This window comes from Botryllus schlosseri, chromosome 11 (assembly GCF_051294905.1).
Source record: "Botryllus schlosseri isolate E-star chromosome 11, Bs_hap1, whole genome shotgun sequence".
Taxonomy (NCBI): domain Eukaryota; kingdom Metazoa; phylum Chordata; class Ascidiacea; order Stolidobranchia; family Styelidae; genus Botryllus; species Botryllus schlosseri.
In genome coordinates, this window is record NC_137246.1 from 15,224,612 (window position 1) to 15,241,205 (window position 16,594).

Here is a 16,594-nt window from a genome sequence, read left to right on the forward strand (position 1 = left end):
CTTTAGTAACCCGATGATATCTTTGTTAGGACACACGCTCATGTTAATGGAATGCGAGCAGCAGCCCGGTAATTTGCTGCGGCCATTGATCTATCACGCCAATACCAGGAAAATTGCGGGCGAAAGCTTGATCGAGGAGACCAGAACTGTCAGATGGCTGGGACGGCGACTCGTGTGTCCGGACTCGTTTCGGTGAGCCTAAAGTCAACGGACCAGTGGCATGTTTGGGGATGAAATTATGAATTTCCATACATGATTACCAAGTCCCGTCTCCCATACCAACAAAGACTAATTTGACCACCTCTGGGTTATGGTTGGGGTTGAGTTCAGGGTTAGTATTGGGGATAATGTTGGTTTTGGGGTGATGAAGTCACATTTCCAAGTGTTGCGTGCTAGAGTGTTGCATACTCAACTGTTGTCTTCCATTGTGTCGCATGCTCAAATGTCGAGCAACCAGGACAAGACTCATATTCAGGTATTCGAATTACATGGCATCCTTTAAGTTGCTAGTGTAGGAATTGGTTTTTCTCATATGTTCGTTTGTTAAATTTTCATGATATTGAAACAGCATAAAAACGGCATAGCAGAGTCTCTTAATCAACACCTATTTGAATTTTTTGTTCACATACTATGTGTACCAATTTATCATCATCATTCGAAAGTACGCGAGCTCTGACCACAGTCAGTAGCTATGTTATGGGAATCATAATTAGACACCTAGTGCACGCAATATGGTTTTATGACACAATTTTTTCAGGACCCTTATGCACTGTAACATTGTGACCTACTAATTTTATACCATTGAATATGAATGCTGTGAGCAATAGGTCTACACCTCAAATGTATGTATGCAGGAGGCTATTCCACGATGCATGCCACATTATTGATAGGAAAGTACAATATACTAAGAGACACACGCTATAGTGTAGTTGCAATTGTTGAAATTTACCATCTGGATATCATGGCGTAGAAAAGTATGCACCCAAAGGCCAAAGATACTGAATCTCTTCAAAAGAATTTGGGGTATGCCTACATGCAGTCAATTATTCTTGCACTGTATTACGATGGGAATCGGCTTTATTTATTTTTATGTTAGCGATATGCATGTACTTAATAAACACAAGTACTTACCCATTCACATATCATCATGGGTGATTTTATTGTATAATTTTTCATGCTACGACTTAATCTGCACTCATAGGCTTTGTATGAGCACGGCACAACCACCTTCTGCACTGCATCCGAACATCATTGCGGCTTCACAGCTCATCAGCTATATACCGAGCGAGGAAACTTTGCAGGTTGATCATACTTTCTGCGTTATTCATTCCTATTTGGACCGTATGTAAACCTATCTCCATTTCCGCAATGGGAAGCTGAAGTAGGGTGCAACACATGAGTAGGGCGATTTTTCTACGTAAAAACGGAAGATTTTTACCAAAAAATTGAAAATTTTGACATTTTCTGACATTAAAAAACTTAATTTTAACAAAGTTTTTCTCTCATGTATGCAAATTAGGCGTTTTTACACATAATGTTAGAATTGTACTACTTATCTTCCTAAGTAGTTTGACCTGAAAAGACTTTTTGACTTGAAAACTGACAAATTTTTCCATGAAAAAACTTTATTTTAACGAAATCCGGAGATCTATGAAGAATTCCAGCAGTTACATCACACATTATGGTAGGAATAATTAAAATTTGTTCTAGTACAACAACGAAATATACTTTTCTACATTCTCGGGTAGAAAGTGTCTGTCGTTACTCAGTAGCTTGCCAAGAAAGAACGTTCAACGGCATCAGTTGTTGGCTGGCAACACTGAAGTTGTGCAATGTACATACACTGCTGGTGACACACCGTGTTGCTTCATTCTGACAGTATTGGCTACATGCAATTTTTCATCATGCGCTTCTTTATATAAGAACCACCGCCCATGCAGTCTTGCTTCAGTTAGGATATTGCGGTAGGTTGAGCGTAACACCATGTCAACCTATTTGTTTTATTTGATCGTTTATGATTCTCAGTCAGCAGACAATGGGCCATCTACAACTGTAGGCCTGTAAAGCAGGCTACAAGATGTAAAAAGTCAAATTATAAGTTCACCGACAGTGCAAACATATAAGATACAAATGAAATGCAGGTTGCAAAGAAATATTGACTTTGTAAACAATTTTGACATAATTTTGAATTTTTTTGCAATGACAAGAAAAATCGTCCCACTCATGAGACTGGCGTAAATGTTAGGATGGCTGTGGTTGATTGTCAATGTAAATTATTGGACAACTTAGTAACTTTTCGGTCTAATAGACCTAAAGATCAATCTTTCCCATTAAGAATGCGTCATTTTACCTGTGGTTTTCAAAAAGACTCCAACTTTAGGGTTTAGTTTTATATTCAGTTCTTATGCCCTATTATGTAGCTGCACGCTAAGTAACTTACTTACAGCTCACTCTGTAGTCTCACTTTGATAATGCCAAAAATCACTCATCGGCATTAGGAGGACCTCCTGAACCGAGCGTTGACTCGAATGCGTCCGGAGTTGGCGGCAGAGAGGAAGAACATATTGAGAGCCATCAGGCAGCACAAAAGAACTCTCTCGCAATTGGATGAGATACTCGCCAAGAAAATTGTCGCCGAAAAGGAAGCCAGCCACAAGCAAGTGGAGAACTCGACGCGATTCATATCGTCGATTGTGCAGATTAAAAACCAGGTGAATATTATGATGCGTTTCACCTTATATAGTGAAACGTGTAGTCACAGCTGCCAAAGCCTTCTCAGCCAGCCTGATTTAGACAGAGATGAAAGTGAAATTGATAATTTATTTGTCTTCGTTGTTAAAGTTCTATTCTTTCCTTCGTGTTATAGTATGTGTTTTCGGCTGTTGTTCCTTTAGGTTAAACTAGGTCTTGATGTAATCAGATTTTCTGATTTCACCTAGTTAGCGCGGCTGCTGTAAATTTTCCAATTAGGATATTCCAAGCTGTCAATATTGCCATATTTTATTGCCCTGCCGTTCACGAATGTTCTATCTTCTGAAGTTGGTATATCTACAGCGATCCGCAGCGCTGTGTTTGATGGTATCGTTTCTTGAATTAAAAACCAACTAAAAAGATGGTCTATTTTGTACATGAATAAAGTGAAAAACTAGGACAATGATGATTATGTTGAATGTTTTCTGGCGGCAATATGTCGTGGTGGAAGATATTTATCAACAGGAAATCATTGACGGCCCGAGCGTGTAACAGACTTTTTGCCTTTGTAGGTGTTTGCTGAATTGAAAAATCTGGAAAGTTTACTGGCATCGCTGAATTCGCTGGCAGAAAAGCTGTTTCCTATCGCACGTAGATCGGCTTTGCTTTATTCGATCTGTCGGTCGTTGGCTGCATTGGACATTCATTATCAGGTGGGCCTGTTTTTGTTTCACGCAATCTTGATGTACGTTTTAATCGGCGCTTTGTTTTTAATGTTTCCTTATCATGGATTCTAGATTTTGCCTGGTGGCACTACTTACTCACGTGGCCATGTTTTTGTGCTACTCTCACATCTACTAAACATCCCGCAATTTCGAATGTTTAAAGAGCTTGTTCGTGGCACAAAACTTGATTGCTTTCAATAAAACATCCACCCCAATAGAACATTTATCAAAACTCGAAGACTTTTCGGGTGCCTCTTTTCAAGAGTTATCGGCACGCTAACGAGATTTTAAACAGATTTAAAAGGTAGAGTATGACGTAACAATCAGGATTACACAGCATGAAATACGCATTTTAACAATGACAACAACAAACTTTGAAATTATACTGCAACCTAACGGAATATCTGCAAGTAATACAAAAATTCCTCTTGAAACGAGGCACCCGAAAGTCTTCGAGTTTTAATAAATGTTGTATTCCAATGGCTGTTGTATTGAAAGGTAATTGCAAATCTAACCACCTCTGATTAACTGCTGCCGACCCTAGACCAAGTCTACTTTTTAGAACTACTTGCTAAAGGACTTTTCAAACTTTCATTTTCTACTTCCACATCAAGTAGATTTGAAATAGGTACTTTTACATCTACTTGTGTACCAACTACCAACGCTTCTTCCTTTCACCACATCTTCGTCTAATACCTTTCTGAACTGGGGTGTTGATGATACTAAACCTGTGAAATTTTATGTATTGTCACAACATATCTGCTGTTTATCAAAGATGTGAAATGGTGAATGTTGAGGAAAGGAGTGTCAATCCGTTTTATGCAAAAGTAGCTAGGATTGACACATTTTGGATGGATATACAAATATCTCCGGCCGTATCCAAATCTCATATTTGTATCTACGACCTTCCTTTACACGCAATGTCACATAGCGTTTATCTTCACTCTGCTTATTTTTGCCACTTTCCATCACTCAGATACCTCTTCCATTCTTCCAACATCTGTTCGATTCGGCCGTCGGCAACGAGAGCGGCGAAAATGGCGATGATGACTTCCCTCTCGCCGATGTCAAGATAGTGAAGCCCTGTTCGGACGACCAATCTGCGCCAGATGATGGAGATGACGGTCTGACTGAAACCCAGGCGCAGGAGCGCCGCAGGTCCAGACTGCGTTTGGGAAGCGCGACGAAAGCCGTTAGAAAAGCTGTGGATGACGGTAATTAATACGTCTTTGTTGTGATCAACTGATCTCGGTGTAGGCAAGACTGAAGTAGGCCACAAGAATGTGTCCTTTTGGGCTTGATTTTGATTCACTGTTCAAGTGGCCCAAATTACGGATACAGGAAAACTGAAATGAGGAAATATAAAAAATTTAGAAATACCCCTATCCGAATTTTTGTGCGAGCACCCCGCGCCTTCTCATCTTCGCATATCCGAACGGCAATGATGAACAATCCAATCATTCGCCATTGCAGGTAAAATTTCTGATGCCGACCAGTCGAAGGAATCAAACGACGGAGATACATCATCTGATAGAAGTACGAACCATTCCGTATTTTTGAGCCTCTGGCTATTGTTTGGAAGTTTGTACCGCATCTTGCACAATGCAAATGTGTGCGATGTGCCTGTAGTCCAGTGCTTCCTAAACTTTTTTTATGCGCATCTCATTCTGGGCACTTCTACTGAGCTCACGCACCACCACAAATGACGAAGGCCACTGTTTTAGCTAGACCACAAGTTCATAGTACTTAGATCACTGTGGTGGAGATTGTTTGCTGCGAAAGCAAGATTTGGTGGAGTGAGCCTGTATGGAATTAACATTTTGACAGGGCTTGATAAACAATCCCCCATGCAGCAAATCGAGCATACTAGATTGTTTGTGCCATTAGGGCATTACTTCATTTGATTAACTAGGGGCATGAAGCTTCCCTGCATCACTTGTAAAACCTAGTTTTAGTGAGTCCAATGTTACTAGGATACAAAGCATAATAATTAGAAATCTCATTTTACCTGTTTTTTTTCTGTTCCCAAATTTATAGGTACCCTGGTTCTACTAAATGTACTCACACTTGAAATGCTCCCACACACCACAATTTGGGAATCACTGTTGTAGTCGATGGTCAACGTTTTGTTTGTTTGCGTTGTTCGTCTGAAAATTCTGGATTGAAGAAGCGTAGAAGTATGCATTGTTAGTTTTAATCCAGGCCATTTTAGATAACTTACTTTATTCCCCACTGTGCAAGCAATATGTTAAAGCATATCCCGCTCTCTCCCTCTCTCTGTTGCTGTTCGTTTGCTTATCGCCTTGTTCAAATAGACAAAACCAGTTCTGAAGAAGATGATTCGGAAGAAGAAATAGCTCGTAGACAGAATCAATTTCAAATCGTGGTTCCCTCTATTCCGGACCTGCCTTCCATGGAGTACCAGGACTTTGAGGAAACGGACATCGAACAAGTCACCGAAGCCGTGACCGCACGGGTGTTCGAGTATATGTACCACAGGTAACGCCATTATCTAATCCAGTCAAATTCTCCCCCACTCCCACAAACATGGCCTATCACTTGAAAGTTAATATTGATGTTATTAAAAATGATGTAGTAGAAGTGGTCTCAGATCATAACCACTTGATGAAGTAATGCAAGTATGAAAAGCCTACTTAGTAATTTGTAAAAGTAGGTGTACTTCTTTAGTGACCATGTTTGGATTTTAATCAAGGTATATTCAAGTGTTGTGCCCCGAAAAGTCTCCCCTGAAAGATGCACGGCACGGAAGCGATTCAAAATCATCACGTTCTGCATTTGTTCAGTGTTCAACCAGAGCATCGCCTGCACGTCACAATACTGACGCTGTTGAACATTCAACTTGATTTGTCGGCGCGGCGCGAAACATCAGACGCGGATGAAAATGCCGATAATCCTGTGCCGTTCACGGAAGACGAGCTGACCCTTTTGTTCAACGAAAATCCCGGATTCGGCTCGGGATCCGGACTCACGCTTGAGGAATTCGAATGCAAGGTACACGTGGGGAGGCCAGATATCCTGTTATGAAACTCATATTGATCGATATTGACAATGCTCACCTGAAATTAGTGACCGTTTGCTTGTTGTAATAGTTTAATCTGTTCAAGGCAAGACATTCTCATTGAGCAAGTATGCCTCTTTCAACACGTTTTTTTTGCTATAGTTGTAGGCCAGGGTGGGTGATTATGAAAATAATGAAACTGCGTGTTATGATATGAATGCTCCTGCTAGAGATGAAATAAATAGGTGCTGTTTTGGAAACGCCCCCGTGCAAAACTAATAACTTTGAACATCACATCAAATTTATGTAGAATTTTCGAAATAACACATCTGCACGCTTCCAATGTCAATAGCCTGATATTGCGCGGGCTGTTTAGGACAGTCGTCATTACCATATGCCATTGCCGATCATTTCCAGACTGTAGAGCTATTGTCAATTTCACTTTCAAGCACTTACAAGTCATGATATGTCTAAGACAGAGCTTATTTTGTACATGTCATTTTGCAGGCTCCCGTACCGGGCTGGATTCCAGCCGATCTTTGGGAGGACATAATTACCTTCTCCGTGTTACCCAGCTTGGAAGGCTTATGCGTGCAGCTTGCGGAAAACCCGGATGCTTGGAAAGAGTGGTACGATGCGACGCTGCCAGAGGTGGAAAATGAACTATCCGATAGGTTAAGAACGATTCTAATTCGAGTAATTTACCTTGTTTAGATGGAAGATATGCCCGCAAATCGAAGAGAAGTAAATGGCGAAATTGTAGAACGGCCCTTTTCGGATTTCCAAAAGCTGTTGCTCATCCGCACTTTGAGATCCGACAGATTGCTGCCGTCGATGGAGAATTATATCGCCAACAATTTCAATGATTCCTGTTTGAAAGACGTGCGTGTCTGCCGAAAACGGCGGGGTTCGGGCTTTGAAACTTCCTCTTTTTCATGCAGATAATCTCTTCCAAGTCGGCCATCGATAAGGATGTCATGTTCAAAGATATATCAAACACCTTGGGAATATTGTTGATTTTGCCCGACCCGCACAATCCTGAAATTCAAACCGAAATGCCCACAAATCCGACTGATGCCATTAAGAAACTCTCTCAGAGGTAATGAATTGTTTTCAGATTAGATATTTCTGTATTTTTCGGGCTTCAGATGCCACCTAATCTAAGCAACCGATTTTGCAAGCAAAAACTAATGAATGTAGATTGGTAGAAGGCTGGGTTGAAATGATATTTACTCAGACGACTTTGACTTTCTATATATGTTATGTGTCGAGCATTCAGATAATTTTGGTAATTCAAAAGTCAGCGTCATTCAACAGCCAACATGTCGCCATTCAAGTCGAACTACAAGCAATTTCTACTGAATATGTGCTAGTCAGCCCTCAAGTTTACCGGACCACGACCTGACATATCGATCTCGCCTTCCGTCACATGCCACCTCATTTTGTAGCTGGTCCTTTTATATTATCTTCTTTTACTTTTCTTCCAGTATGCATGCCTCCTCCTTACATCGCCTCGGTCTGGGAGGGTGTCTGATTTCAAAGACTGCTCCAAGGCGTTTCGACACCTTCCTATCTTTTCATTGTATCGCAGTCTTGTGGTGTGTTGCAATGACGAAATTGTTTATAAACTGATAGTGATACTGAACATCGTCCATATCCATATTTATATCTATATCGTGTTTCAGCTGTCGTATCAATCTGAACGTAGTCACTGTGGGTGAAGGCTGCCTTCCTGACGTGACCCAAGCTATCGACCAGGCCCACGCTGACGACAGCTGGCTGGTAATCGACGGTCTACATTTGGCCCCAAAGAAGTGAGTCGGTTTTGCACTCTCAAATCTCCCATCGGCACAGACAAAAACCCTTCATCCACCACTACAGATTCTTCGAAGACTTACAACTTCATCTCGCGAGAATCGGGAACATCAGCCGTCAGAGCGAGATGCTCTCCACGCAAGACTCGAACGAAGCAACGGGAAATGAGAGATCTGGGAAAACGCCGAAATTCCTCGTGTGGCTCACGACAAGGCCAAGCGCAGCTGTGCCGTCAACGTTGACGCAGTACTTGTACAAGTTATCTTGGAAGTCGCTGATTGATGTGGCAACAGTGAGTTGATCTCGACTCGAGACAGATTATTAGCAGTGATTGATTTATGCTCAAATTCCAGACCTATATTCGGTTTGGACTAGAATATTTCGCAGCAGATGTATTAGGACTGGGCATAATTGAGTACATGAGTGACTTGGTTTTGAATTTAGTATTATGCTTCGAGTCAAGTATTCAACTATCACAAATTATCACGTCATGAGAGCATGATTTACAAGGAAATTTCAACCATGTACCTTTTATGCGACCTAAAAAGAAAATAACATTAGATAATTTTTTTTTCGTCCATACCTTTTCCATTGCACTTTGTAACTAGGTTTCGCAGTCGTAAATTGCCACAATTCTCCTATGGTCGATGCTCAAAGTGGCAAGGTCTAATATGATATTTTACTCAAGAATGTTAACAAATATGGTGTGGATAATGGTAGGCAAACTTATCATTGACAATAATATTTTAAAACTATATTCATTGCAAACATTATTTTAGCATGTTAAAAAAGTTAGCTTTCAAATTCATTGACAGACTTGTCCTTTTTTAGAGTGTGTGTCCAGTTATAATTGTGCAATGTGCATATTTACTGAGTACCGGTATACGGAATGTATAAAAGTGTGCCGGTGTGTATGTTGTATTCCGGTTGCAAACATACATGGTTGTTTTGTTTCTATCTCTGAATGAAAACGAATTTATATGTTCAGTCGAAAAAAGAGGAAGAAAATACCGACCACCCTCTTTTCAAAACTTCAATGACCCAAATTATTGAAAAGGTACGCCTGATATTTCTTGCATTGGCGTATCCGACTGCGAATGAGTCTATTTGCAAATTTCAGATTCCCGAAGAGCTGTTTCAATCCGTCGTTTCATCTCAAAACTCATCTGTCGTGCTGCTGTATGGTTTATGCGCGTGTCATTGCTTGGTCTTGTGCCGACAATGTTACGGATGGCACGGTGCTACAAGAAGATATGCCATATTTGATTCCGTGCTTTCTCAAGCCATTGGTTATATCATCTCAGGTAGCATCAGATTTTCTTGATGAGCAGATGCAAGCAGATTCTAATGAATAACTACTGGTCAGCGCTCGAGATTGCCAGACCACGATCTGATATCTTGGCTTCGCCGACACATGCCACCTCATTTTTATATCTTCTCGATTTTATGTTATCGTCTATCACCTATCATTCAGTGTGCATGCCTCTGCAGTCTGCATACACCTTCTAGGCCCAGCTAGATTCCAAAGACCACTCCAAGTCAATTCGACAGAAAACTTGTGGTGTTTTTAAAGGATAAAATTGTTAACAATAAGGCAAATTGAAATGAATTATTGATTTTTGGAATCACTAGGTTGGCTATATTTTACATTAGTGAAATATTACTAGGTGCCGTTATAGTCAAAGACGAATGTGGATTTTAATTGTATTGTAAATGTATTTGAGGATATCAAATATTTAATTACAGTTTCATGGCAAGGATTTAAGACTTTAATTAGAGGTTCCAACCCAGAGCAGAAGTGGAATTTCTAATACATTAAATCCGTTCAGTCTTTTTGTCGCAGCCGTACTAATATCGATAATAGTAATAAGAAGAATGTAAATACAATATGAATCTCCACCCTTATTTGTAAGATAAACCGAACAGTAATAAAACTAAAACGACTGATAAATTGCAGCAGCGGCTCAAAACAAGATTTGTCAAGTCAACTCTTTTCATCTTTCAGAAAAGAACCATGCGCACAGCCTGACCCTGATCAAGAATCTGTATTCTGATATTGTCACGTGCCAACAAGACAAGGTATGGTTGCTGTAATTTGTAGTTTCTCTTATGTTGCCAGATGAAAATACATCGATGCCTTGCACAAGTACAAATGCACAAGTTTGAGTAGAATTTGACAAAAATATTTATTAATGAACATTGAACAACCTCTATTTGGACTATCCGTGCAGGTCTACGATTCTATTTCCAGGCATTCACCGAGCGCATGCTTGATGATATTCTATCTCAAGTCATCAACGAAAATCCATCAAGCCTCGTTATGAATGGCACAGAATTTCCAATTCCAACTGGAAGCATGACGCAAGCCGGTAAAATGTTCCGTTTTTGAACTTTTCCATAAATACTTCAACTATTTTTTTCATGCAGATTTGAAACAGTGGATAGAGTCCAATCTTCCCGAAGATATCGACATGGCTCGTCTGACCTCGATAGACAAATCAGGCCTGGAATGGAGAACGCAGACGGAAACCGGTGAATTTTTGGAGCAACTGCAGGGCATGTTCAATGCACTGCACAGGCCAGGTGTGTAGACAATGTCGTCTATGAGCTATCATTCTTCATCTTGGAAAATGAATAATAGTATGGGAGTCGGCAGGCCCGCTAAATCCTGATCCAATGTGATGAAAAAAGGAATCATACATTTTCGTTATACAGAGTATCATCCTAATAAAATTTTATGATTTTGCAAATAGTGTGTTGGTGTTTTTACACAGAGGTGGTCAAAGTAGTCAACGTCTCTACTCAAATATAATTACATTTACTGCTTCAATTTATATTCAATTGAGAGTAATAGTCGCATATTCCTAGACACGCCAAAAGTACTTAGTAGATTTGGAAAGTAGCAATACTCTTTTGTGGCTCAGGAATGTGTAAATATCCTTGAATACAAAGAAGGTGCGGAGAAGGGGACAGAAAATTTCCAGAAATATTTCGTCACAAACCATAATAACATGTTCAACCAAATAAAAAAAATCGAAATCCTGGTTTAAGATTTCAAGCCCAACACGATCTCAATCTAAATAATTCCCAGTCTGTGTAGTCGTTTCAAAACGTGGATGTGTCCGAGGGGTACCATGCTTTTAGCGATTATTTGGAAGTGACTGCATTCGAAATAGCCAGATGCATCGTCACGACTGACATAGAATGACTGACACTGCAAATATGTGATGCAAACATGTCCCAAAACTACTTTCTACAAAATCCAGAGTACATAAAGTATGTAGTTTTGAATGGTACGTAAGTGTGGAAGCAGTCTCGAGAAATTACATTGCATGAACTGACAGGGGTGGTCAGCATCAAGCTTACACCTTTAGTGACACTTCAACTGCAATTTGCCTGCTTGCTGTGCTTTCTCAAGTGATTATGTTTTACACTACCTACTATTCTGCCTGGCACTTGGCATTTCTATTGGAAAAACTACGCCTACCATATATATTTTTTTGCTTACTCGGATATTGCTACTTCTACTTTTAATCGAGTAGTACTTCGTTACTAACCCTCTCCACAAATCATAACATGCATTTACCGATGTTCATACATGGTTTGTCAACGTTCACTGTGTGCTATATGCTTTTTACTTTTGTTGTGTGTTGAAATATGAAAACTACTCGAACCAGCAGTCCATTTTTGTGCAGGTTACGACACTTGCGTGGCGCTCCATGATCCTCTATCGGAAGCTCATCGGAATCCAGTAACTCTCGCCTTGCTGCAACCCGTGTTTGAATTGTGCTCAGAACAGTTACCTCCGCTGTTGGAACTTGGTATCGACCAACAAGACACGCTGTTGGATTACGACTTCCCGTACCATCGCCCTTCCGTGTTGAGTGACTTGGCTCCAAGCTCGACGCCGTTCCCAGAATCAATAAGGTAACACAAATGCTAGTGAGCTAAACAGCATATCCGCGCTGCATTTGAAGATTTTAGCATTTGGTATCGCTTCGCATCTCTCCATGTGACCGGTATTATAAAACGGTGTTATTACAGCTGGCAATTACTTTTCTGTAGTTGCAATGAACTGCAAGTGATTCTGAAATGATATTTGCGGTAAACTACACCTTTCAGATAGACTTTGACCACGACTTATGAAGTTTAGAATTACTCGTTTGTTGCAGATTCCCGTTATGCTATCTATTTGGCCATATGATGGCCTCTGAATCATGGAAAGAGATTGGCATCCATTGATACATTGCCTTTGATATGAAGTTTGAGAGTCTCTACTTCACTTTCCTCCTTTTCAATAGTATTCAATACGGCCATGTTTTTGAATCATTGCGGTAATTTGCAAACTCCCGAAGATTGAAAAATGGAATCATTAATATGATATTAGTCAATCAATCATTAATATCAATATTAGATTTGCACCCGCCCTCAGAAATGACTTGCTTGTGCTTAGCATCACGAAAACAATGAAAACTGTGTTTACATGCAGAGACAATTAGACATGATGAATATGAATCACCGTTGCCTCATTAAGTCCAAGTCATTTTCTGCCTATCTTGCTAATTACAAACCTTTCACATGTCTGATATCATGATACCCATGCATACTTTTGACAGCTTTGTCCTGATGAACGAATGTAACTGGTTCAACTCGATGCTGTGTCATGTCCATCAGCAACTCCACGACCTAAAAGTAATCTTCGGATTTTCTTCCGACTACAAAGTGCCTGAATCTCTCAACGAAACGGCAAACGCACTGCTCGCGGGAGAGATTCCTTGCACGTGGTAAGCTCAGTAGCTGTCTGGAATCTGGACATTGATAGTATGTATTGCAGTAGCCATTTATTTGAGTAGCTTGGAAGTGAGGCAGGTACTAGCTTTGACCCTGCACTTTGAATGGAATTTATATGCTTTAAATGCGTAAGAATGATATTTGTGGTGAATGTCAACATAACGGCTATCCGACAGTTCCTATGAATAAGACATATCGATGATATATTTATAAGGTAAATGAGGTTCTGTGTGCTTACAATTAATGTATCAGGTATTTTTAAATTACCTAAAGTCTTTTAGCTCAACAGAAAAGCCGACTAAAAGAACTCTTTTATCTCATAATTGACTTTTTCAATTCCAATAAATATGGACCGCGATCGGCGATAACTGTAAGATTATCACGTTAGCTTCAAGTGGAGCAAGCTATGTCAATATATATCCACTTGGAGATCAATCCTTTTACTAATTACACGATTACATTGTTTTGAATTATGAAAGCAATCAGGTGTGCGTATTAAGAAGATGAACATTAAGAACATCAATAGAGAGCTTGATCAAACTGGGTTCAAGTACTAATTAGAAATGATCATTGCGTTGGCTTGGTCTGGATGGCTCGGTTATGTCTTCTTGCTTTGATATCCTATTTAAAGTGCAATAAAATTTTGACTTTGCAGGCTTTATCCGAGTGAGAGACCAAGCACCGACACACTTCTCACCTGGCTGGCTGATGTTAATAAAAAGTACAAACAGTTTAGGTTGTGGATACGGGAAGGCTTGGTTCCCGTCGGCACCAACTCTCCGGCGGTATGTATTGCCAGCTATTCCACTATGTAACATCGTAGTACAACTTCGTTTACTTCCATTTCAGGGTAAATTGTCTACTGTTTGGTTGGGTGGATTGGTTAATCCAAACGCTCTTCTGTGCGCTTTGTGCCACGAAAAAGCCGTGGAGCATGATTCACCAACTGAAACGGTAGGTAGAACATTGTACATAGACTGTACATGTGTAGTAATGTTACTTGAGTTTTATTCCTGTCAGGTAGCATAGTAGTAATAGCTCCATCCTGAAAATGCAATGTTAACTCTACTATGGGTCAGAGTAATGACATTAAAACTGTGATACAGAAAATCGGTATGCCAATTAACGTACTCGTTGTGAATCAGACATTCTTCGACGCAAAAGCTGATCGTCGTTATACCTATTCCGACAGCCCACATTCAAAGTAATACTCTGTCATCCGCTTAAATCTGTTAAATCTGTGATCAGATTCAGTTGAAATGCAAATTTTTGGAGGACGACAGCGAAGCAATTGATCAAGAACCCGGTTTCTTGGTGACGTCGCTCCACACACTGAACTGCTCCTGGGATCCTAGAAAAGGTTGGTGAAACTTGCCCTGTGCTGCTATTCAGCATAAAAAATGCTTCGTTCATGCTTCCTTTGGGTTATACATGATATACACCGTTGCAAGTGCGAATGAGGCTACGTTGTAGAGAATGGTACTGGAGGTGTTTAACCCCAAGTTATTGTCATGTTTGTGGCAGGTGACACACCAGTAAGGTAACTGGCTTGTTCAAGACATCCAGCACACAGATATTTTTTCTACTAATTACAATAAATGATGTGTGATGAATCCTGGTATGTCAATATGAATATTAAGAAAAGATCTAAGTTGAATCCGAATTCAGGATTACCATTACCGGAATAAATCCACTCTAACTCACATTTTAAATATTAAAGGTTTCATTACCGATCAATCGAACACGGAATCAACAAGTGAGCTACCGACAATATTTCTTTACGCGGATGTCAAGAATGATGGAACAAAGAGTAACGAATATCAATTTCCCATCTACATGAACTCGGTACGATGTTACGTTTTTAGAACCTTCTTCGGATTTTGCAAAATATCCCCACAAAATATTGATGACTACATTGTAACTAGGAAATGTCAGATCGGCTAGCCGACAAGCGCAAAGATCTAGGATAGTGGATTATCATGAAATAGCACCAGTATCATTGATCAGACACTTTCTAGTTTGGGATGAATTATCAATAGAAGACATCAGAAAAATCTAAGTATCTAAATTTTGACAAAAATGAGTAATGAAATTATTAATTAATTAATAGTAGGTATAGGGAACATACAGAAATTGAAATCTTGAGAAAAAGGATGATGGAAATTATTAATCGACAGTGCTTATAGGAATAATTTGGAAAATCCTTAGAAAATGTTGACCGAATCTCAGCGGGTTTATCACTTGTCCTGCAATTATACCGCATTAAGATGATGCAATTTAAATGAATTTTTTCAGTCACGGCAAGTGTATGTAAATACTTTGCCCCTGCCCCTCGACGAAGAGTCCTTCGTCAAGCCTGGAATGCCTTCTATGAACATCCAAAACGCGAGCGTTGTCTTGCAAACCGGAATCAGCCCGGTCAAGCGTGACACATTCAAGACTCGTACCTACATGGCCAAGAAAAGAAGAGAAGTTTACAATCGAATCGCTCCCGACGTTAGCGATCTCATGTCACGATCCGCTACTCGCTTGTCGTCCGCTCACCCGTCCTTGACAGGTACTGTATGTTATGTTGCTATGATGTACGAATTTATGCCTGTTTGATATGGAGTATGACTGACCCAAAGGATATTGTCTGTTACATCCGTAATTCGGCAGATTTTAAAAAGTGATGTACATGAATAAGGTATTTGTGTAGGAGGGGACTAGATTGGATGAATCGGTAATAGGAAGGGATAGTCAGAAATAAAGTACCTAAACTTCAGAGTAAGTGGTAATGTTTCTGGACTGTTCCCACTTCTACTTAACAGTGTTAAGTTTTTTTAGGCAAAACTAGGCCTAGAATACTTACTTTTCTACTAACTAGTAAATCTCTGCTTCCAATAAATTTACCAATGACGACGACATTGACAATCTGATTTAGGATATCCGGTGGGGTCCGTGTCCGCCAAAGCCGATTCCGTGACCGGTAAGAGAGACAGTATCGCGTCTCAAGCGACATTACAACTACCGAAAATGGCGAAAAGAAAGCTGTCCAACTCATCCTACGGGGAACCGCTCCCTGTCGCAATGGCATCGAAACACAAGTCGTCCAGCCAAGCTTCGCTATCTAGCAGAGCCTCCACGTTGCCTCTCAACACGCAAGCGCGGAAACCTCCGTCGAGAGTACAAGAAGAATCTGAAGACAAACATGGTATGTTGATTCCGAGATAGCTCTGTTTGAGATTGATTTGGTATCGTTTGTCGGGTGTAAGACTGTATGTAGAGGTGGCCAGTAGCGAAATATTTTTACTTTTCCATAGTATTCGTGTACCTTTTGCCTAGTCGCACTAATTACTCGATTGGTTATGTTTTTGGACTACTTCTACTGGAACAGTTTCTTGATTATACCTACTTTCTTTTTACCCTTGGTATTTTGAAAAGTAGGTAAGTTTGCATCGCTTTTAAGAGTGTAATTGTCATTACAACCGCATGAAATCTTTATCACGTAACTGAATATATATTTCAAAGATTGTACCATGTACCTATTTGTAGTTGTTTCGTGTCTGTTGCA

General features: G+C 40.1%; 1 protein-coding gene across 3 annotated transcripts in view; it reads left to right on the plus strand.

Moving 5' to 3' along the window:
• The window catches only part of LOC145450787 (dynein beta chain, ciliary-like), an 82,508-nt gene that overhangs the window by 52,982 nt on the left and 12,932 nt on the right, over positions 1–16,594 (plus strand). For all 3 annotated transcript variants that reach the window (XM_080329293.1, XM_080329292.1, XM_080329294.1), the window contains 26 exons: positions 30–192; positions 1,202–1,301; positions 2,499–2,711; positions 3,264–3,404; positions 4,393–4,630; positions 4,890–4,952; positions 5,732–5,915; positions 6,221–6,428; positions 6,943–7,086; positions 7,150–7,317; positions 7,377–7,534; positions 8,121–8,249; positions 8,317–8,542; positions 9,239–9,307; positions 9,371–9,554; positions 10,256–10,329; positions 10,502–10,619; positions 10,678–10,833; positions 11,946–12,177; positions 12,867–13,034; positions 13,697–13,826; positions 13,891–13,995; positions 14,290–14,401; positions 14,762–14,886; positions 15,337–15,598; positions 15,965–16,234. In XM_080329293.1, the coding sequence (XP_080185419.1) occupies positions 30–192; positions 1,202–1,301; positions 2,499–2,711; positions 3,264–3,404; positions 4,393–4,630; positions 4,890–4,952; positions 5,732–5,915; positions 6,221–6,428; positions 6,943–7,086; positions 7,150–7,317; positions 7,377–7,534; positions 8,121–8,249; positions 8,317–8,542; positions 9,239–9,307; positions 9,371–9,554; positions 10,256–10,329; positions 10,502–10,619; positions 10,678–10,833; positions 11,946–12,177; positions 12,867–13,034; positions 13,697–13,826; positions 13,891–13,995; positions 14,290–14,401; positions 14,762–14,886; positions 15,337–15,598; positions 15,965–16,234 (4,140 nt within the window). The remainder of the gene's footprint in view (positions 1–29; positions 193–1,201; positions 1,302–2,498; positions 2,712–3,263; positions 3,405–4,392; positions 4,631–4,889; positions 4,953–5,731; positions 5,916–6,220; positions 6,429–6,942; positions 7,087–7,149; positions 7,318–7,376; positions 7,535–8,120; positions 8,250–8,316; positions 8,543–9,238; positions 9,308–9,370; positions 9,555–10,255; positions 10,330–10,501; positions 10,620–10,677; positions 10,834–11,945; positions 12,178–12,866; positions 13,035–13,696; positions 13,827–13,890; positions 13,996–14,289; positions 14,402–14,761; positions 14,887–15,336; positions 15,599–15,964; positions 16,235–16,594) is intronic.